Source organism: Hyperoodon ampullatus, assembly GCF_949752795.1.
Source record: "Hyperoodon ampullatus genome assembly, chromosome: 11".
Classification (NCBI taxonomy): Eukaryota; Metazoa; Chordata; class Mammalia; order Artiodactyla; family Ziphiidae; genus Hyperoodon; species Hyperoodon ampullatus.
In genome coordinates, this window is record NC_136924.1 from 71,039,357 (window position 1) to 71,062,451 (window position 23,095).

The window sequence follows — 23,095 nt, forward strand, 5'->3', positions numbered from 1 at the left end:
GCGCCGGGCATGTGGGTCTGTGGAGGTTTTGTTGGAAGGAGGCGAGGTTGTCGCCACTCGGGAGGAGGGCGGGTTTTCTGGGCCGCGCTTCCAGCGGGCGGGGGTTTGGGAGGGGGTTCCGCGGGCACGGGGTGTAAAGGTCAAGTGCGCGGGGGTCGCTGCCGGGAGCGGGGTGGGGGGTGTCAAAATAATGACAGGTGCCTGTTCGGTAGCTTGTATCTACCGGGCGCTACGTCTGGGCGAGATTGGGCTGGTTCTGGGGGCAGGTTGACTCAGCTTTTCCTGTGGGGCTGGTCAAGTTCGGACACGTTCCGCGTTGGCAGTAGAAGGAGCTAAGCCCTGACTTGTCTCCAGCTGGGGCTATTTAAACCATGCCTTTTCCCAGCTGTATTCACTGGCTGTTTGAGAGGGAGAACCTGTGGTCACCGACCTGTAGCATTTTCTGCTGATCTAGGTAAGGACCCACTTGCTAATAAAAGCATTATTTATCTCATTTCTATATGATTTGTCTTTATTTTTTAACAGGTATTTCAGTATTTCAAGTTTTTATCGTGTGTTTTCTTTTCGTACTCGTAGGCAAATGTGCAATACCAACATGTCTGTGTCTACTGATGGTGCTGTAAGCACCTCACAGATTCCAGCTTCGGAACAAGAGACCCTGGTTGGTATTTTTGTCTCCAGTGTAACTTTAACAAAAATTTATTTTATGAGGTGATCAACTAGATTTCACAGACCCCAATTACAGCATGGCTCTTTAAGTGAAGTTGTAGTACATAGCTTAAATTCCTGCCACTCAGGCATAACTGTGGAGCAAAAGTTACCTGTAAGAATCCATATTTATTTTCTTAGCTTTTTACCACACTGAATTAAAAGTCAGTTTCATTATCTTCTTAAGTATGGATGCTGAAGTCATGTTTATTATGTGGCTGTTTTTTGTTTTTATTCTGTTTTGACCTGTCAGTATTTAACATTTGTAGACGTCAGAAATAATTCATGCTTGTTGTAAAGATGTTAGGCATTACAGAAAAGTATAAAGTAAAAGCTGAAAATTCCAGTCTTCTGTTTTGACCATATCTCCTTTTTAGATCTTTATCTGTGTGCATACCCACATATATATGTGCACATGTGAGTTTTAAGCTGTCGCGGTTCAGTTTGTTTTACTAAAATAGGATTATACTAGAGATGTTAAGCAAATAGCATCTATGTCAATCAATAAAACCTACAGAATCCTTTTTTAACAGCTGCATGGTAATCCACAGCATTAGTGAACCATTTAAGAAATTTATGCCTTTACTGATAGGTTTTCTAAAATTGCCTTTAGTTTTTGAGTATTACAGATGGTGCCGCTTTGCATATGTATCCTAACACAAGTGTTACGTGTAATAGTTTTCCTCTCTGTCAAAACTGAATATTATCACTGTTATTTTGCCCTTTTTTGGCAAAAGGTATTATATTATTGTTTAAATGTGTATTTCCCTAATGTTTGGTGAGGTTGGGCATCACATCATTGGTTAAATCATTTGTTTCTTTTGGGGTTTGCTTGGTTTTATCTATACACTTTTCTTTTACTTTTCTTTTAGGCTTATTGTATTTTTCTTAATAATTTGTAATAGTTCTCTGTGTTTCAAGTGTATTTAATTTTTATCATTTACAAATGTTAAAAATTAACTTTGCTTATTTGTTCTTTTTCTCATTGAGAACATTTTTATAAAGTAAGATTTGACTTTTGCTGGCGTTTGAATTTCATATCATGTTTTGGAAGAGCTCTCCCATCCCAAGATTATACAGATATACTGCTGTATTTTCTTCTAGCAGTTTTTATTTTTACATCTAGATTTTTCTCATCTAGAATTTATCTTTCTGTTCTTAAATGTAAGATTAATAATGGTATTGTCTTTTATAGTAGTTTTCTTATTAATGCATGTCTTTTAAGTCTTAATAAAAAGCTGATGGCTTTCCATTGGAGACTTTTACTTTGAGTTGTTTTATGTAGTTTGAAGTTAATATAGTATATATAAAATTTTAGGAGGAAAAAAAGTAACTTTTTATGTTTTTTGGGATAATTCATTCTTTAAATAGCCTGAAAGTAAAGCGCATATGTAAGCACATAGGAAAAAACATATAATCAGAACAATTAATGATTCAATACTACATTTATTGTGTATTTTAAAACTTTCAGTTATTAAATAATATTCTGTTGATTAGCTGGAAATAGGCAGTTTTCTTAAATCTAGTTTTGAGGGTTAGATCCCAAACTGGGTTGCTGTCAGATTTCAAAGTTAGACAGAACGGGAGTATATTGCAGGGAGTGCAGAGGCAGCAGTCCGTATAGGGGTGACTGTGTCGTTGTAAAGATACTTGAGTTCTGAAGATTTTGATACAGCAACAGACGGGGAGAAAGAGCATAAACACATTACATCCCTGCCCCCTTGCCATTTATTTTCTCAGTACAACTTGGAAAGCCTCTAGGTCAGAGGCAGGCAAACTACAGCCTATGGGCCAAATTTGGCCTGCTGCCTACTTTTGTGAATAAAGTTTTACTGAAATGGAGCCACATCCATTGGTTTACATATAATTTATGCTTCTCAGTCATACTATCTAGTGAGAAAAGCTATAAACTGTTTACTCTCTGGCTCTTTAAAGAAAAAAATTGAACCCTGATCTAGTTGGCTGGCTCCTTCAATACAGGTCATATGTCTTATTTGTCATTTGTGTGTGTGTGCAATATCCAGTGCTGTCTGGTGCATGGCAGAAGCTCAATAAATGTTTATCAGGTAGATATTTGGAATGTAGACCAACTAAAAGGCAGCATGATACTATAGTAGGAAGAAAATGCTGGCTTGCAGTTGAAGGATGTGAGTCGCAGTCTCCAGATCTGTTCTTAATTATCCTTGTCAGCTTGGGTTAAAGTTCCCCAGCCTTCAGGAACCTAATCTGTAGAAAGAAAAGATTGGTAAAAGGACCCACCGTAAAGATTTACTCTTTTCTCTCGTATTTTGTAATTTAGCTTATAGTAAGCTCATTGGGGTATTCCATTTACCGTTGAGTTTGTAAGGTAATAAGCAGATGATAGAAATAGTTGGAGGAAAAAGAATAATTTTCACTGCCCTGGCATGGGTACTGTTTTTGATGGCAACTGATGATACTTGAGGATTCTGTGATTATTTGCATAATAATTAGATCCCAGCATTTTCTTCCCAAACACAGTCTGTGGTATTCAGTTTACACAGCCTATTACATTTAGTGAAAACATTATGACTTAGTTTTTGAGGTCTCTAATGTTGTGAGATAACATTGTGTTTGCTACCTTTGTTGAAATTCTTTGTGGATGAGTTTCCTGCAGGCTTATAGTTCCGGAATAATTTGGAAGTATAATAGCAACTCTTTGTTCTTTATAGGTTAGACCAAAGCCATTGCTTTTGAAGTTGTTGAAGTCTGTTGGTGCACAGAAGGACACCTATACTATGAAAGAGGTAAGCTGAACTAAGTTAAAGAGATAACTTAATGTCTTACTAGTTACATATAGCCATGGGGAGAAATTGGCCATATAGAGGGATTTTCAGTAAGCAGGAATGTTAAGTATTGTGGTCATTTGGACTATAATTTGAAGCTGAAAATTCAGTTTATACTCGAATTTCATGTGTCAGCCAGGAACTCAGACAAAGCGAAGCTCTTTAGAGGTTCTTAGCCATTTTGTGCTGTGAACCCACTTGACGTACTGGTAAAGTCTTAAGATTTAGCAGCAGATCTAATAAATGTAATTTGGAAGTAGTGAGGAGCATTACTGATATTTTGAGACGTTTACATCAAGCATAGTGTGTATGATATGAAAAATGCTTGTGATTTTTTTGGTGACAAAATCACAGTTATTGTTAATACTTTGTGATTTGTTGCCTGTGTTCATAATTGAAGGGCAAGCTAAATTTCAGTTAAAAGTTAGTGAAAATACAGACAAACATTTTTTTCCCATCCAAATTAGTGGACCCCCTGAATTCTATCCAAGGACTTATTGGGCATCCATGGATCCCAGGTTAAGAACTTCTGCACTAGAGATACATGAGTACAGTATACTGATCTTTCTGGGATAGAGAACATATGTTCTATTTAATGGATACATTTCGATGTATTGTTCTCTAGCTGTAAATTTGTGCACAGAAGCATGCTCTTCATTGAAAGATGGGCCATCTTGGGGAAAATTTCGATGTGAATGAAATGTGCCTCTTCCCCATCTCTCACACTTAGTTTATGGGGCTCAGATTACTTAAAACACTGAAGGACCTTACTTACATCAGGATAGTGGGCAGGAAAAGATTCCAGACCCTTTTCCTTTTTAGCCACATTCAGAAGTTTCCTTATGGGACGTTTGGTAGAAAGAGTCTAGGTTCTCCTTCTTTCCACTGTCTACCATCTCTTCCATCCATAGTCACATAGGAATATTCCTTTAAGTCTGAAGCCTGCTTAGCCATTTAAGTCTATAGACGGAGCTTGCAGGGAAGTGTCAAGGTAAATGATGTTTTTGGGATGTTAACTTGGGTTTAACCTTATATTATCATTATATAACCAGTTAAGGAAACAAAAAAGTATGACTAGTAGTGGGTAGAAATAAGGAGAAAATTGATCAGGGTCATCATAAAGACTTAGAATGTTTATATTAAACCGTGTAACAGTGATGTATATATTGTCTGACACAGTGTTCAGTTGTAGAATCTTTGCTCTGTGGTATGTGGGAGAGTAATAAAGCTCATATGGGGTAGTAGAAAGCACACTGGGCTAGAAGTCAGAAGACCGGGTCAGTTTCTTATTTCTCATATGGTGATAACAATTCTATGAAATATCAGAAGAATGAGACAGTACTTGTAAAAGTACATTGTAAACTGTAAAACACCATATGTGTTTAGGTGGTTGTTAATAGGTTTATATGTGGATGTCTTAAAAATGTACTGCCTACTTTGTTTTAATGGAGCACACAAAATATAATTTAACTATGTGCATGATTCAGGGTCATTATTTTGATTATTTATTGTGTAGATTATACTGATATCTTTAAGGGTTTATTTCATTCACTGAATTCTCCCGAACTGTTGTGTAGATATAATTGGTCATTGTCTTCTCATCTGTGATGACCTCAGAGGTTGTTGAGGTATATGGTGTGCAGGACTATTTACTAAATGACTCCAGGTCACTGCTATATTTTAGTTGATGTTTTTGATTCTGCAACTTTTCATTGTGATCAGTGGTTTTGCATTTTGCTGCCTTTTCCTTTCTTCCTAATAAGTAGTACCTAGATATTTGGGCAAAGTTAAAGTCTGCCAAAAAAAAAAAAAAAAAAGAGAGAAGACACATTTTAAAGTTTAAGTAAATCAGAAGCAGTGTCTCTACTTTAGTCAAATTAAAAGAAAAAGATATAAAATCAGCTTTTTCTGTTTTTTTTTTTTTAGGAGTATAAAATAGTTGTTATTTAGATGGTTATTGATGTGGTTGCGGTTATTGATGTGGTTGCTGGTTGTTTAACCCTCCAGATAAATGAGATGTTATTGAATGTATTTGAAACTAACATTTAATTTTCTTTAATGCTCAGAAATCATATTTCTATTTCAGGTTATATTTTATCTTGGCCAGTATATTATGACTAAACGATTATATGATGAGAAACAACAGCATATTGTGTATTGTTCAAATGATCTTCTAGGGGATTTGTTTGGAGTGCCAAGCTTCTCTGTGAAAGAGCACAGGTAAGTTCTTTAGTCTGCTGTAAAATGCCAGCTGGGCAAACATTTCAGTTCACCTCCATCCTCACTCCCTTTTGTCAGAGAAAATTGTTATAATATATATAAAAGATGCTGAAATTTAATTTCTTAGTAAAATAGCATGGTACTTGAGAACCTGAGTTCTGGAATCTTACAAGCCTGGGTTTGAGACCCAGCTTAGTCATTTACTAGCTGTTAGACTAGGTAAATTGACTTACCCTCTTTAAGCTTTAAGTTTCCCCTGAATATGAAGTAAGAGAACAATGTAAATACCTTATGTGGAGGTTATAAAGAGGCAGTGTGTAAGCATTTAAATATTAGCTACAGCATGGAAAGCATTTAAATATTAGCTACAGTAACTGCATATTAAAAAAATATTATTATTGCAGTCCCTTCCAAAGACAGTCTTTATAATACCCTGTGGTAATCGCTTAAATTTGAGCCCTAGTTACTTTGGAGATCATTTTCTTTGTCATATACCATTATGGCACTAAATCAACTGAATTTAACCCAGATAGCATTTCTAGAATTACTCTACCGGGAACTGAAGACTTTTTTTTTTTTCAGTCATTCTTACTTTACATTTGGAATTCCTTGTTTCATTTTGTTAGTCTCTTTGCAGTGTATCTTAATTAGTGAGAAGAACACTTTTCACCTGAAACATTTACCTAGATTCTACTAGTGTTTAATGCTCAATAATATTATAGCTAAAAAGATAATTAAGTGGGATATTTATAATTTTAAAATAACTTCACTATTATATGTATATATTCATTATTGAATATTAAGAAAAGACAGAAAGCTAATGATAGGGGGAAAAAAGACTAATTTGTCATCGAAAGGTATTTTTACTTGTCATTTTTACAACGTATTATGCACAGATGTGTTTTAACCCTGTTGTGAACATACTATATTTAATTTCATCCTGCTTTTAAATTAACATACAAGCTTCTTTCCATTGACAGATGATATCTGTTTAATATTTATGTTATTTTATACTTGGCCTTGGGATATAAGCTCTAATTTTATAAGTTTAAGAAATAACTATATTGATAATTTTGCCCCATCTGAGTATTGAATCTTGATAATGTTTGGAGCTGTAATTTCTGATACGGAAAGCACAAATTTAAAATTATCTTTGACTTGAATTCTAATGTGTTGAGAGGTTAAACACTGGGGAAACTACTGACTTGGAGAAAAGATATGAGTAGGAATATTGATTTTTTTTGTGAGTTTAAGGAGCTGTATCATCAGTCCCAAGGATGAAAAAAATTAGTTGGGATTGGCACTTTCCCCTTAACCTTGAGAGTTAGAAATGATATCTTGTGACCAATAAATGTTCTCTAAAGTCATTAGTTGATAAAAAAGAAAAATGTACCATGACTTCATTGAGTATTGGCATAAATGAATTGTTTCCTTACGCTCCAGGAGGGCAGATGTTTGTTTTTATTTCATTCTTTGTTTTCCCCGATTTCTAGAACAGTGACTGGTACTCAGGCTGTATTAAATGACTGTATACTGCTCTATCTTTTAATAAATTTTCGGATCAAGAAAGAAAATCCACTAGATAATTGGTCTAAGGTTGATAAAAGTCAAAACTATAATGAAGTTCCTATATAATGGTTTTTGCATAACCTGCTACTTTTTTAGGCAGTCTTCATCTATGCCCGGAGCTAGATAATTTCTTTTCTGTTTGAAAATACGTATGTTAACCTGCCTCGTGTGTTCACACCAGTTCTCTGGGGACTTTTGCTAAAGTCTCAACGAGGCATGTTTCAGGAAATGGAGATGTGAAATCTTTGCACTAGGGAGACTTTAGTGATTATTAAAAGTGGCTGTGTGTAATCATTGTGCAAATAATTATTATGGTGGTTTTTAGTGTCTAGAAGCTTATCAGTACTTGAATGTAGTGATTTAAACTTTGTGTTATAGCACGATAGTTTATACTAATATGCATTTAAAAGTCTTGTTAAGTCTAGTTTAATGCATTCTTATTTTAAAATGTACATCTTTTTTTTTCTCTCTACAAGGAAAATATATACAATGATTTATAGAAACTTGGTGGTAGTCAATCAGCAGGGTAAGTTCATTTTGAATTCCATAAGCATGTACTGTAAAAATACATTAAAGACATTCTTTGGATGTGCAGACATCTTATAATTGTGATTTTCTTTAAAAGTTGCTCTCATTGTATATTTAATTATAGTAAGGGTATGATAAATTTAACAGGAAGAAATACATATGAGCTAAAACAACATAATACTAAGTTTCTTATGCACATTTATTTGCAGTGGATATTTAAATATCCTATTACATAAATTTAAGCCATGGGATATCAGGTTAGAATTTGTTTTGAAAGGTAGATAATTTCAAAATCTTCTGCATAGTAGAGATAGGAGCAAACCTTGAAACGTATTCAAAGGCTTAGGGAAGTAATACAGATACCTAGGTAGGGCCATTTGAATGGAAGGGTCCTTGTCTTGTGTGTTTTTTATAATAGACAAAACTTTGTTTACCGATTTGTTCAGGTGAGTGCCATTTTACTTCCCTTCCTTTAGACTTGTAGTTCTTAACTGGTTATTTTTGGGTTACATATCCTGTTGATCAGCTGATGAAAGTGCTAGGTTCTTATTCCATAACGATACACCTAAACATACACAGTGATATGCCGTAAATTTTTAACAATCCACTCACCAGGGGAAGAGCCTTGATTTGTGCTTACTGGTTTCCATAATATAAATACTCTCACCATGACCATTTTCAGCCACAAACATGGAGTTGGGAAGAGATGTACACAGTTTGCTTGGGAGTGCTGGTAGGAGCTGGCTCCAATACACCACAGGCTTTTTTTTAAAATTTATTTATTATTTTTTTTTACTTTATTTATTTATTTTTGGTTGCATTGGGTCTGTTGCCACGCGCGGGCTTTCTCTAGTTGCGGTGTGCAGGCTTCTCATTGCGGTTTCTTCTCTTGTTGCGGAGCATGGGCTCTAGGTGCGCGGGCTTCAGTAGTTGCACCACAGGCTTCTTAAAGTCCATTCTTTTTCTTTTTAAATTTATTATTTATTTTTGGTTGCATTGGGTCTTTCTTGCTGTGTGCGTGCTTTCTCTAGTTGGGGCGAGCAGGGGCCACTCTTCATTGCGGTGCATGGCCTTCTCATTGCGGTGGCTTCTCTCGTGGTGGAGCACGGGCTCTAGGTGCTCAGGCTTCGGTAGTTGTGGCTCGCGGACTCCAGAGCGCAGGCTCAGCAGTTATGGTGCACAGGCTCAGTTGCTCCGCAGCATGTGGGATCTTCCCGGACCAGGCCTTGAACCCATGTCCTCTGCATTGGCAGGTGGGTTCTTAACCACTGCGCCACCAGGGAAGCGCGAAGTCCATTCTTGATCTATAATTAAGAACTGTTCTCAGGGCTGCAGCAGTGCCTTAGGGAGGAATGTGAAGTATCAGCTGGGGAGGATGCAGTGATTTGGGATTGGTGGCAGGAGTATTGCTTGTTGATATCTTTGTGCTGTTTAGCAAGACAGGCAGGATCCTTTATGATCCTGCTTACATTCCCATAGTAATGAAGTACCTGTAGTTCCTGCAACAAACACTGGTAGTTTAGTTCTGAATGCTTTTTTCACAGTGTTTCCTCAGTCTGGAATAGCCTTTCCCAGTCGTACTTCCACATATTCTACTATGAAACCTCTCCTGATTCCTTGTTACTCAGACCTTGCCGCATCTCTACCAAATAACCATTGCTTCGTCTTCTCCATTAATTTATCTTATAATACTTCTTTTAGTGTGCTTATTTTATTGTACTTTATAATTATTCTTATGTATCTTCTATATTAAAATTGAATTATCTATTTACATCTCTAGTATTCAGCACAGGATGGCACTTGGAGACTACATATTCAGTGTTGGTTAAAAGGTTAAATTGTATGAGGAGTTTGTTCTGGATAACATCTATTGAGTAACCCTTGCTTTCCTAGTTTGTGATTCTTTGTTTTTATTTTCTGTCAGAACCATCAGATTCAGGCACATCTGTGAGTGAAAACAGGTGTCACCTTGAAGGTGGGAGTGTTCAGAAGGTAATCTTAAACTCATTCTACTATGATGTTTCTTGAAAATTGGGGTGTTTAAAACAATGAATTTTTAGCTTCTTGGTGTTATAAGTTTGTGAGGTTTTTTTTTGTTTTTTTCTCCCTTGAATGCTTAGGACCTTGTGCAAGAGCTACAGGAAGAGAAACCTTCATCTTCAGATTTGGTTTCTAGACCATCTACCTCATCTAGAAGGAGAGCAGTTAGTGAGACAGGTATATATGAATAGTTAATTGGCACTTTCAAACAGCTTTTCAGTGTTCATTCTTTACTGAAATTAGTGCATTTCGGCTTAATGAAATTGTGCTTTTTTGGTTTAGATGAATGAATTTGAGTTTCTTATTTTTATATGATTTATTTGGTTTACAAATTGCTTTCTTAGCAACATTTTTCTGGTTGACTACAGCAGGCACAGTTTTACTGTGTCCTGCTGGATTTTATAGTTAGCCAGCTCTTTGCTATGCACGGTAACAGAGGACAAGGATATAAACTCTATTTTAGTCATCATTCTTAGTCACGTTAGCAGTTAAAGTATTTGTTGTTTCTAATAAATAAAACACACCAGTGAGTTTAAAAACAGAGAAATAGCATCTTAGAAATGAGGATGAGGTAAAGAAAATAGCTGAGAGCATTTTTAACAGAGAAAACAGGAGGAGGCTGTTGCCTGATGAAAGTCATGATAACTAAAACTATGATTCAGGTGAAAAAAAAGAGTTTGGCAAATCAGTGAAGTAGAATAGATAAACCCAGAGTAGAGTTTTGTACATGAGGGCAAAGGGCAGCAAGTGCAGAGTAATAAATACATGGGAGTAGAACAAATGGTTATTTGGGGGGGAAAAAATCAAGTTATATCTGTGCCTTATGCCAAAATGAATACTAAATGAGTTGAAAAGAAAAATGAAAAAAATTACAACATACTGAAATAGATTCACTTTAAAAAAATCCAACTTGCAAAAAAATTTTTTTTCATAGTAAATAGAAATGACTGATAAATAGGAGGAGTGGATTTTAGTGATTTAGCTTTATAGACAACAAAAAATGCAAAAAAGGTGTCTTCTCTGGTCTTTCAAATTAGGAAAGATGATTTTTTTTTTAACTTATCCTCGCTAACTGTGTTGGCACTGATGCACTGTTGGTATATCAATTCGTATAAATTGGTTAACCTTTATGAATTATAAAAAGGCTTGGCTTTCTTACCATTATCACACTAATCCACTTCTAGGAATCTATCCTAAGGATATAATCAGAAATGCAAAGATTATATGTAGAGATATTAATTATAGCATTATTCATAGTTGAAAACATATATGATGCTAGAGAATGTCATCACTCTAGTCCAGGCCATTGTCATCTCTTACCGAGACCACTGCAGCAGCTTCTGATTTTCTGTTTCTAGTTACTTGCTCTTTCTGTCCTTCATCACAGTACCAAAAGGGATCATAAAAGGTAAATTGGATTGTGTCACTTCCCCGCTTTGTTTATTTACCGTTGACCTGCAAATAAACCCACACTTTTATGTTGGCTTACAAGGCCCTGTTCTACCTTTAATCTGGTTTTTGGCCTTTTTCCCCACCTTCACTGTGTTTTAACTGCACTGATTGGTTCCTCAAACAAGTCAGAATTCTTTCCTGCTTTAAGGCTGTTTGCACAGTTTTTTTCTGCCAGAAGTTCTTCTACTTCATTCTTGTAAGACCAACTCCTCATTTTTCTATTTTTGCTTAATTATTACTTTCTCAGAGAGGCTGTCCCTAACCACCCGGAAAAGTGGATCCCCTCTTGTTATTCTTTCCCTTAGCACCTTGCTTGTTTCCTTCATAGCACTCATTATAACTTGTAAATGATCATATTTTGGTTGCCTTGATGTTTGAATGTAAACTTCCTCTGGTGGTAGGGATGATGGCTGACTTCATTTTTCTATACCCACTGCCTCGCACTGTGCCAGACAGAAAGAAGGTGCTCAGATTTGTGGACTGAATGGTTCAATTATGATGAACCTATGTTATGGATACCATATTCTGCAGCCATTAAAAATAATGTAAAAGAATGTTTAAGAGAAAACAACCGCTGGGAAATCCCTGGCAGTCCAGTGGTTAGGACTCAGTGCTTTCACTGCAGGGGCCTGGTTTTGATCCCCGGGTGGGGAACTAAGATCTTGCAAGTGGTAAGGCCAAAAAAAAAAAAAAAAGAAAACAGCCCCAAATTGTACATATAGTGTGATATAAATATGTTTTTTAGACGGAAATAAATTTTTTAAATGACAGCTGGAAAATGTTATTAGTAGTTATCTCAATGGTAATATTATAGATGATTTACATTTAAATTTTTGTGTATTTTTTAAAGATTTCTACTATAGTAATATAATACTTTAATAATCAGAAAAAAGCCCCAAATGTTATTAATAGAGTTAAAAAATATAGATCAACAGCATGGTTTTGGCCTTCTAGCCCACATCTTTCAACCAAGATCACCTTTTCTTATAGGGAATACAAACATTAAGAACTTATATCAAGAACCTGTGATCTTGTAGAGATAAATACAAAATTAGAGGGTATAAGTGTGTTTGGGGAATTCAGAGCAAGAAGAGATAACTTCTGACTAGGAAGGTCAAGAGAGGGAAATGGAGTGAGCAAAGGTGTGAGTTGTACCTGTTTCAGGCATATGGATTATATTTGATTTAATCTCATAACCCTATTCGATACTTAACATATAAGCTGCAGTGAGCACCCTTGCCCATAAGTCCTTAAATGATTATGCAGATATTTGTCTAGGATAGAGAAACTGCCCATAAAATGTTACACTGTTTTGCATTTTTACCAGTAGTGTATAAAAAGTCCTTTCTCCCAAATCTCTGAGACTGGCTCTCATTTTACTTTCTGTCATTCTCATGGGTGAAACATGGTATCTCATTTCAATTTGCATTTCCTTCATCACTAAGAGGTAAGCCATTTTTTCATGTGTTTATTAGTCATTTGTGTTTTATGCATTGCCCTTTCATATCTTTGACTTTTTTTAAAATTAAGTTTGTCTTTTACTTGGTTGGTAGGGGACTTTGTATAAAGTGGGTATTAATCATTTTTTATTATGTGTTGCAGATTTTTTTTCAGTCTGACATTTGCCTTTTAACTTCTTTTTAATAGTATTTTATTTTGCCATGTAAGCCTTAAGTAACTAACTTAATCTTGATAGTCTTTTTCTTGAGGGCTTTGTAGTGTCACATCATACTTTCCCACCCCGGTATATTCTCTTATATAAGTAGTTGGATGGTTTTGTTCCTTGTATTTGGTTTTTTAATCCACTTGGAATTTATTTCTATGTCTGATGTAAGGTAGGACTCTCATTTATGTTCCTAACAGGTTTGGTAACATTCTCACTTTAAGTCAGAGATAATTTCTTATTTAAAATAAAATAAATGGACCAGGGACTTCCTGGCTGTCCACTGGTTAAGACTCCGTGCTTCCACTGCAGGGGGTGCAGGTTTGATCCCTGGTTGGAGAACTAAGATCCCTCATGCTGCACGGCCAAAAAATAAATAAATAAAATAAAATGGACCATTTTTAACTGGTTTTAATTCCTGTTGAAAATACTGGATACTAAGGAAATTGAAACATTAGGAATACCTTCTAAGTAAGTTAAACAGTTTTGGTTCTTTCCAGGAAAAAAAGTGAAATCTTATATCCTAAATTTTGATTTTGACAGAAAAATCGTAGACTGGTTAATAAAAGGTCTAGATGGATTAAATTAATTGTCAGTTGATAAAGTTCTGAAACAAGCTTTAAAAGCTTTTAAAAATGTAGTGTTCTGCTATAACTCTAAGTTGGACAGATCCAATAAGAGTGTTGACTTGAAACAGTAGTAATTCACTATTTTTCTCTGTTTAATTTCATTGAAACAGTTTTAGTACAGATATGTAACTTAAGACAGCTCAATTTCTAAATACATTACAGTATAGCAATTTAATTAACTTGTTTTTCTTTACATATTCAGAAGAAAATTCAGATGAATTACCTGGTGAACGACAAAGAAAGCGCCACAAATCTGATAATATTTCCCTTTCCTTTGATGAAAGCCTTGCTCTGTGTGTAATAAGGGAGATATGTTGTGAAAGAAGCAGTAGCAGTGAATCGACAGGGACTCCATCAAATCCGGTAATCCTCTCATTTTAAATAAAACAGGACTCTTATTTTTAAAGTCTAGTCCTGGCAGTCCTAATAAGCATCCAAATAGAATGCACATGTATGATATGTGATTGCTGCTTGATTGTTGTTATACACTTGGTAAAATTTTCTTTCAAATGAAACTGTATAGATCTTCCCCACTCCCAACCCCGGGTTTGGGGAGAAGGGTGGAAGATAACGGAGTTGCACTAGAGTGTGTTGGTAAAATTAGTACCAGTGTTAGTTATTAATGTCACCCTACATATTGGAGAACCTTTGTGGGCCACTGCACCAAAGATATCTTAAGATTCTGAGCAATTTTGTTTTGCACATTTAGAGTAAAAATATCTTATTACAGCTCTCAGCAAATAAGTGAACATAGCCATACGTAGGTCTAGACATCAGGGAAGGTATTTTTAATAAGGCTGTGAAATATTGGTATATTATTGCATGCATGATGGGAAAGTATCAGTACTTTTTGATCATTGATACAAAATTCCAAAGTATTAGCCAGCATTAACATTCTTAAGAGATATCACTGAAGGAAGTTTTGTAAAGAAGTTTTTGCTAATGAGAATGCTTGACAAATGGAATGTTTTCTTTCTTGTTGTTACACATTTGTCTTTAAAATGTTATTAAAATTGGAATCTTTATTTGTGATATGGCAACATTTCATGGCGATTATTCTGGATATTAGTGATTATTTTATAGTTCTCTAGAAGATGTAAAGGATGGAACCAATGGTGATAGTAACCATATTCTTTTTATGTATTATTCTTTATCATCTTTACATTTTTTTTCTTCCAAACAGTGATTTTATGGATGCAGAGGTGCCTTCTGGAGTTAGTATTTAATAGAGCTGTTACTCATGTAGGCCACTAGATGGCATGGTGAGCTCCTCCAAGAGCAAGTTCTTCATTCAGTAGATATTGTGTCTTTTCTATGCCAGGTTCCATTTGGCACTGGAGATACAGTGGTGGTCAAGGTAGTTATGATCCGTGCCCTCATTGGGAGATAGGTCATCAGCAATCAAACAAATAATTAAAACAGTGAATAAATGCTATGAAAAAAATACAGGTTCTTGAGAACAAATATGTGTGATCTAAAAATTGAATCCAATTAAATAAAACTTGATGTGTCACCAACTTCATGTTTGGATAATTTTATTCCTTACAAATGGTTTTAATACAACGACTATGCACCATTTAAACTTACAGCCTTTGTTAAAGTTGTTTCAGAATTCTGGCTAAATGGTATTAAAAGTCCTTGTTCTTTCTACCTGGGACACTGCCTTGTTATCAAAGCAGTATAGAGGGTATTTCTTTTTGTTAGTCCTATTCTACACTCTCTTCTAAAAATCCTCTCTGTTAAAGATCTGTTGTTTTTCAGGCAAAGTCCCTAGTTGTGAAAGCTTTTGGTAAGGCTTTTTTCCTTCATTTTAGCTTACGTCACATTATTTGGTCTTGTCATTCACCAATTTGTGAAGGCAGTTAAAGGAAAGTGCATTTGCCTCCCATCTTTTCTTTCTTTTGGGTTTAATACATTGGGGGAACTAAGGCTATATTCTAGGCTCTATACCAGGCAATTAACATATTTTATCACCTCAGCAGCCTCAAACTCCATTTATAGATGGGAAAACTAAGACTTGGGTGTTTCAAATAACTTTTTTTTTTTTTTTTTTTTGCGGTACGCGGGCCTCTCACTGTTGTGGCCTCTCCCGTTGCGGAGCACAGGCTCCGGACGCGCAGGCTCAGCGGCCCTGGGCTCACGGGCCCAGCCGCTCCGCGGCATGTGGGATCTTCCCGGACCGGGGCACGAACCCGTGTGCCCTGCATGGGCAGGCGGACTCTCAACCACTACGCCACCAGGGAAGCCCTCAAATAACTTTTTTAAGATCACATAACTAATAATTGTCACAATTGGAATTCAGAAAAACAGGAATTTTAAGATCTTTACCGATCAAGCCTGTCTGATACTTTTTAAATATACAGTATTTAAGAGTTTTTAGGTTTTTCTTTTTTGAACATTAGCTAAACTTTTGAAAACTTTTTTAAAAAAATTTATTTATTTGTTTATTTTTTGGCTGTGTTGGGTCTTCACTGCTGTGCAAGGCCTTTCTCTAGTTGCAGCGAGCTGGGGCTATGCACGGGCTTCTCATTGCCGTGGCTTCTCTTGTTGTGGAGCACAGGCTCTAGGTGCGTGGGCTTCAGTAGTTGTGGCTCACGGGCTCTGGAGTGCAGGCTCAGTAGTTGTGGCGCACAGGTGTAGTTACTCTGCAGCATGTGGAATCTTCCTGGACCAGGGCTCGAACCCGTGTCCCCTGCACTGGCAGGCGGATTCTTTTTTTTTTTTTTTTTTTTTTTAAATTTTATTTATTTATTTATGGCTGTGTTGGGTCTTCGTTTCTGTGTGAGGGCTTTCTCCAGTTGCGGCAAGTGGGGGCCACTCTTCATCGCGGTGCGCAGGGCCTCTCAATATCGTGGCCTCACTTGTTGCGGAGCACTGGCTCCAGACGCGCAGGCTCAGTAATTGTGGTGCACGGGCTCAGTTGCTCCGCGGTATGTGGGATCTTCCCAGACCAGGGCTCGAACCCGTGTCCCCTGCATTGGCAGGCAGATTCTCAAGGACTGTGCCACCAGGGAAGCCCGGCAGGCGGATTCTTAACCACTGCACCACTGGGAAGTCCTGAAAACTACTTCTAATTTTGCTTTCTTCATAGAACCTTAGAATAGGAGTGGGCAAACTTTTTCTGTGAACGGATGGATAGTAACTATTTGGGGCTTTGCAGGCCATATGGTATCTGTTTCAGCTACTCAGCTCTATGGCTGTTAGGAAAAAACGGCTACAGACAACAAGTCTAATAGACAATGGGCACGGGTGTGTTCAGTAAAACTTTATTTATAAAAACAGGTGGGTGGTGAGGCACAGTTTGCTGACTCTTGCCATAGAAGATGCTTTCTGAGACTTAATGTTTATTGTGATTTTTACCCCCTTATTCTAAACATAGTACACTAAAGCCTAGTTAATTGAAGCGTCCAGTTTCTTAGGTTATTAGAGCTGTTATTGTATTCTGGTTTGACTTGTGACTTTATTTATTTATTTATTTATTTTTTGCGGTACGTGGGCCTCTCACTGTTGTGGCCTCTCCCGTTGCGGAGCACAGGCTCCGGACGCACAGGCTCAGTGGCATGGCTCACTGGCCCAGCCGCTTCGCGGCATGTGGGATCTTCCCAGACCGGGGCACGAACCCGTGTCCCTTGCATCGGCAGGCGGACTCTCAACCACTGCGCCACCAGGGAAGCCCTTGACTTGTGATTTTTATGTGATTGTTAATAGAGCCTTTTTTTAGGAATTAGAACTGCAGTTCAATGAACGTTGCTTTTACTACTACTTTCCTATCATCACGGTTTAAAACAGTCTTTGGACCTCAGTGGTTGTAAAATAAATACCTTGTTTTTGTTTTTATAAATGATGGGATTATTAGAGAACATTTAATCCAAACTCATGTGTCATAGATGAAATAGCTGTGGCCTTTACAAGCTAAATATGTCTAGGTTGAAAGTTACTTAGTGGCAAATCTAGAATAAGAATGTATGTATCCTGACTACTAGACCAAAGTACTTTTTCTAGTTCTAGCCTTCTGCTTTGTGTATGTTCCTACCCTTAGCCACTGATGGCAAGTATTAAGGGACTGAAGTTTCTCTTAGGTTCTTATACTACTAATCAGTTTTAAAATGAATCACATGAGCAGGTACAGAAATTTAAAAATAGATTTAAAAACTTATATCTGAAAGCTCTTCCAAAGAAATTATTCTCAAAGTTCATTAAACATAAATCATAATTATTGTATGTGTTGTAGCTACTAGCATTCTACCAGTTGGAAGATATAAAGATGATTGAGACATGGTCTTAACTCTTAAAGTATGTATAATTCAGATAAGAAACATGTGCAAAATTATGTTTTGCAAAATTTGTGTGTGCAAATATATAATACTCAATAATAAGTAGTACAGATAATTAAAGGTGGGGAGTGCTCTTTTAGTTATAGTATTGACAAAGGCTTTGGCAAAAAAAGGATGAGCAGAATTTGAAAACTGTCAAGTTATCCCAGCTAGAGAGGGAAGGTGTGGAAGTTGAAGTTTGGTTTAGGAAACAATTTAGATTTGGTTAATGTTCTTGTTTAGTGGGGGTAGGGGGGTATCTAGTTGGAAATAATATGAAAATGTTAATATAGACTTCCTGTATGTACCTTGAATGCCAAGGGAATTTGGCATTTGGAATTTGGCATTTTCTTTTATATAATGGGGTTTTGAACAGAGAAAATATTTATCTAATTATAACCCAGAAGCTTAACCTGGTGTCAGTGTGCAGGATGGAACTGAGGGGGAATTAGGTGCACAGGGAAGAGTTAAGCTGTTACAGGCCAACAGGTAATGTACATTAAGTCACTTTTTTTCCCCCTCGATTTTAGGATCTTGATGCTGGTGTAAGTGAACATTCAGGTGATTGGTTGGATCAGGATTCAGTTTCAGATCAATTCAGTGTAGAATTTGAAGTTGAGTCTCTTGATTCAGAAGATTATAGCCTTAGTGAAGAAGGACAAGAACTCTCAGATGAAGATGATGAGGTAGTTTTTTTTTCTCTGATTATATTCTAAAGTTCTTAAATACTTTCCATATTCGTTGACTGATGAGATTGAAATAATAATGTATTCAGATTTCACATCACAATCTTTGACTCTTGATTTATTCAAACTAGAATATTGGTTTGTGGACTTGAGGCTTTGTAATTCCTTGTTGTCTTATTTATATTTTTAAAAATGTAATGTCAAGAAGTCAGTAGGCCTTAATGAGCATTCTTATAATAGTCTACTCGTTTTTTAAAATATTTAATTCAATTTTCCTTTTTCATTTTTAATTTATGAAAAAGTAAAGCATGCATGCAGTTAAAAGTCACATACTACCACCAGATTTGTTTCCTGGAAGTGACCAGCTTCAACATTTCTAGCTATTTCACTGTAATTTAATACTTCCATATTTATAAAACAAAAATGCTTGTACTGAATATTTTACTTTATTTATTTTAAACATCCCTGTATGTTGACTTTTTACCATAGTGGGTGAGGATTTTACCGTCCTCCGTTTCTCCCCCTTTATATTCACTCATTCCATGGCACCTTTGTCTCAGATTTCTCATATATAACATAATTGGACCTCCGTATTTGCGAGTTCCACATTGGCAGATTCAACCAAGTGCAGATTGGAAATATTCGAGTAAAAATTTAAAAATTCCAGAAAGTTCCAAAATGCAAAACTTGAATTTGCTGTGGGCCATCAACTATTTACATAGCATTTACGTTGTATTTACAACTTTTCACATAGCATTTATATTAGGTATTATAAGTAATCTAGAGATGATTTGAAGTGTAGGGGAGGATGTGCATAGATTGTATGCAAATACTATGCCATCTTACGTAAGGGCCTTGGGCATCTGCAGATTTAGGTATCCTTGGGGGTCCTGTAACCAGTCTGCCCACAGATACGGAGGGATGACTGAGTACATGTTGTTTGTTTAGGACTTATCACTAAGAAGCCTTACTGGTTGAAGAAAAAAGGTGATGAATTGATGCTAATGTTTTTTTTTTGTTTTTCTTTTTCTTAGGTATATCGAGTTACTGTGTATCAGGCAGGGGAGAGTGATACAGATTCATTTGAAGAAGATCCTGAAATTTCCTTAGCTGTAAGTATACATTTACTTTTTCAAGGAATCAGAAAATAACATTGAAGTCAAGATTAGAAAAATATGTCTAGTCTACTTCTTGACATGAGGTAGTTTTTATAAAGTTAACATTTTTTTTTTAAGTTTTAATGATTTAAAATATTTTTGTTCTTTTACTGGGTTGGGATCTGTTGCTATACTTTTTAGTTTTTTTGTGTGTTGGAATTTGAACTTTTGAAGAACTTCATTATGGAAAATTTTGGGTATGTACAGCATAGAGAATGGTATAATGTATCTCCATTGTACTTATCACTGAGGTCTAACAGTTACCAACCTTTTGCCAATCTTATCAAATATGAATATCATATTGATTTGTATTAGAATATGTGGTGGGATTTTCTATTAACGAAATCTGGACTTAAACATTTACATTTCAAGCTTCATATGGTTCCTCAGGTATTGGATGTGTGTTTTTTTAAGTAAATATTATTGCTTTAATTTTTGTTCTTAAATACTGCCTTTGTTATACTTGGATAGGAAATCTCATTTTTCTCTTTCTGAGATAGAAACAATTATTAATTATCCAAATACTAAAAAGGAGGAGAAATTGTAAAATCTTAGGAAAATATTTTGCTATATTAGAAAATAATTCAAGTAACTAGTTGAGTCATTTGATGTCAGGCTGAGTGAAATGTTTTAGACATAGATCTTGTAATTTATCGGACTCTTGAAGCACTTTCTTTCTGTATTACAAGACCTTTGTCTTTGGTTTTATCATTTAGTAGATACCTGCTTTTACAACTTGAAAGAACCATTGTGAGAGAATGAATAGTTTCCACCCTTATTGCTAATACCTTATGTCATTTGTCAGGCAACTTAAAAATGGTTACATTATTCATGGCAAGATAGGAAGAACCTCTTATAGCAAGTTTTACATGTACAGTGTCCTCAGGCAAGAACCATGCTTCTCGTAAGGCAGGGAGATAAGGGCTATGTTCAGTAAAGAGGCTTGGAATGTGGGGGAATTTGTTATCCAGATTGCATAGTGGGTGGAAAGGTTTGGGAAATAAGTTGGAATAAGGATGAAGCAATGAGCAGTTACAGAGACGAGAACACAACAGGATAGACAAGTAAGGGGCATACATTTTGGATAGTGACAAGGATGGCAGAGTTTATCTGGCCGTGATTGCTGAAAAGAATGTTTTAGCATTTCCTTTGTGGGTGAAGTTAGGGAACACCCAGTTGAGCCCTGGTTTTAGAGCACTTCTAAGAGAGTCTTAGTCAGTGGCAGACTGGTTGATAGTTTTGTCTAGATTGATTTGGTGGACTGGGCACAGTATCAGGTTTGAGCCTTTAAGGGAGTGGAGTGGGTACAGGCCTCATTACAGAAAAGATCCCATAGCAGTTGCTTCAACTAAATGAACCAACTGTGTCATTGAACAGATAACTTTACAGGTACATGGTTAAGGTCATGGTGAATATGTTTTTCATTTTAGAATTCTTAGCATAGTTCGGCTGGGAAAAAAATGTATTTACAAGCTCATGCTTGAGGAAAGACTGTTGAGTGCTTTATATAAGACATGAAATGCTGAAAATTGAGCTGTATGATACATTTTACCTTAGACATATTGAAGAAGTTGCTAGCGTTGCTGTGACTGGTTATTGAAGGGTTACGGAAGCTAACTGTCTTGTTTCCTTGAAGGACTATTGGAAGTGTACTTCATGCAGTGAAATGAATCCTCCCCTTCCACCTCATTGCAACAGATGTTGGGCCCTTCGTGAAAATTGGCTTCCTGAAGATAAAGGGAAAGATAAAGGGAAAATGTTTGAGAAAGCCAAACTAGAAAACTCAGCACAAGTAGAAGAGGGCTTTGATGTCCCTGACTGTAAGAAATCTACAGTGAATGATTCCAAAGAATCATGTGTTGAGGAAAATGATGATAAGATCACACAAGCCTCCCTATCCCAAGAAAGTGAGGACTATTCTCAGCCATCAACTTCTAATAGTATCATTTATAGTAGCCAAGAAGATGTCAAAGAGTTTGAGAGGGAAGAAACACAAGACAAAGAAGAAAGTGTGGAATCTAGTTTTCCTCTTAATGCCATTGAACCTTGTGTGATTTGCCAAGGTCGACCTAAAAATGGTTGCATCGTCCATGGCAAAACAGGACATCTTATGGCATGCTTTACATGTGCAAAGAAGCTAAAGAAAAGGAATAAGCCCTGTCCCGTATGCAGACAACCAATTCAAATGATTGTGCTAACTTATTTCCCCTAGTTGAACTACCTATAAAAGTAGAATTATATATTTCTAACTATATAAGCCCCAAGATTTAGATGTGAAATTTATTTTTATTTTTTTAACTGTATCAAAGCAAGAAAGTATCTTACTACATGTAGATTTCTCCCAATAGTGAATAGTTACTTCCTTTTAGGAAAATGCCCCTTCTGTTGATATTTTATGTTTGGGTTTTAATGTAATTTGGGTTGGATATAGAGTTCATCCTTTACCCCTCTGCCCCCCCCCCGTTTTTTGGGGGGCTGCACTGCTCTGCATGTGAATCTTAGTTCCCCAACCAGGGATCAAAGCCGCGCCCCCTGCAGTGGTAGTGCAGAGTCTTAACCACTGTACCATCAGGGAAATTCCTACTGCTCGTAATTTAAAATAATTTCCACTTTTGTCTTAAATGAGGAGTATCTGACCTTTTAAAAAATATATAAGTAGGACATTTAAATGTAACTTATTCAGTACCTTTCATGTAAGGAGGAAAAGTTCGTGTGAAAGATTTAATATTTAAATTTTACATACTCTTAAACTTTTCAATCCTTAGTTTCTCTAGCCTTTCAGAGCCTCTTAAAATATAATAAGTCCCCTACATACGAACCTTCAAATTGCTTACTTTCAAAGATGCGAACGTGAGCTGGCATGTTACAAAAGTTCACGTGAGTGGAGTACATTGTCACACGCGTGCATCCCCTACAAATGGTTGTGCTTTTGTGTACTTTACTGTGTAGAGTACAGTAGTATAGTATCTTTATTTCAAGCCCAGGATGTCTGGAAGCAAGCATAAAAGCAGCAGTGATGTCGCTGGTACTGCTGATGGAAACAAAAGTGAAAATAATTGAGAGAGTGGAGTGACAAGAGGAAGAAGTAACAGAAGAACCAAAGAGATTCATGATGCAGAAAATGGCAAGGGTTTTTTCTTTATTTGAGGAGGCACTGTTAGTTTTTGAGGCACAGGACCCGAACGTAGAGTGGTACACGAAGGTTGCAGCAGCCGTTCAGAATGCAATCCAGTGCTACCGTGTTATCTATGAGGAGAAAAAGAGCTACTACCCAGACATCATGGGATCGTTTTTTAAGAGGGTAGGTAGAATTGAATCCAGCAGGG

At 36.4% G+C, this 23,095-nt stretch overlaps 1 protein-coding gene across 6 annotated transcripts; it reads left to right on the top strand.

The window, feature by feature from the left end:
* Window positions 1-580: 580 nt before the first annotated feature.
* Window positions 581-21,981, top strand: MDM2 (MDM2 proto-oncogene; the record flags this gene model as incomplete). 6 transcript variants are annotated; one of them, XM_079715699.1, is made up of 10 exons in its annotated part: window positions 581-661; window positions 3,399-3,473; window positions 5,599-5,732; window positions 7,778-7,827; window positions 9,754-9,821; window positions 9,950-10,046; window positions 13,816-13,976; window positions 18,457-18,612; window positions 19,647-19,724; window positions 21,406-21,981. In XM_079715699.1, the coding sequence occupies 10 exons, from the start codon at window positions 581-583 to the stop codon at window positions 21,979-21,981; spliced, it is 1,476 nt and encodes a 491-aa protein (XP_079571825.1). The 6 variants fall into 6 exon arrangements, with proteins under 6 accessions (XP_079571825.1, XP_079571827.1, XP_079571826.1 ...); XM_079715701.1 differs by having other exon boundaries at window positions 18,457-18,471; XM_079715700.1 differs by having other exon boundaries at window positions 9,763-9,821.
* Window positions 21,982-23,095: the final 1,114 nt, after the last annotated feature.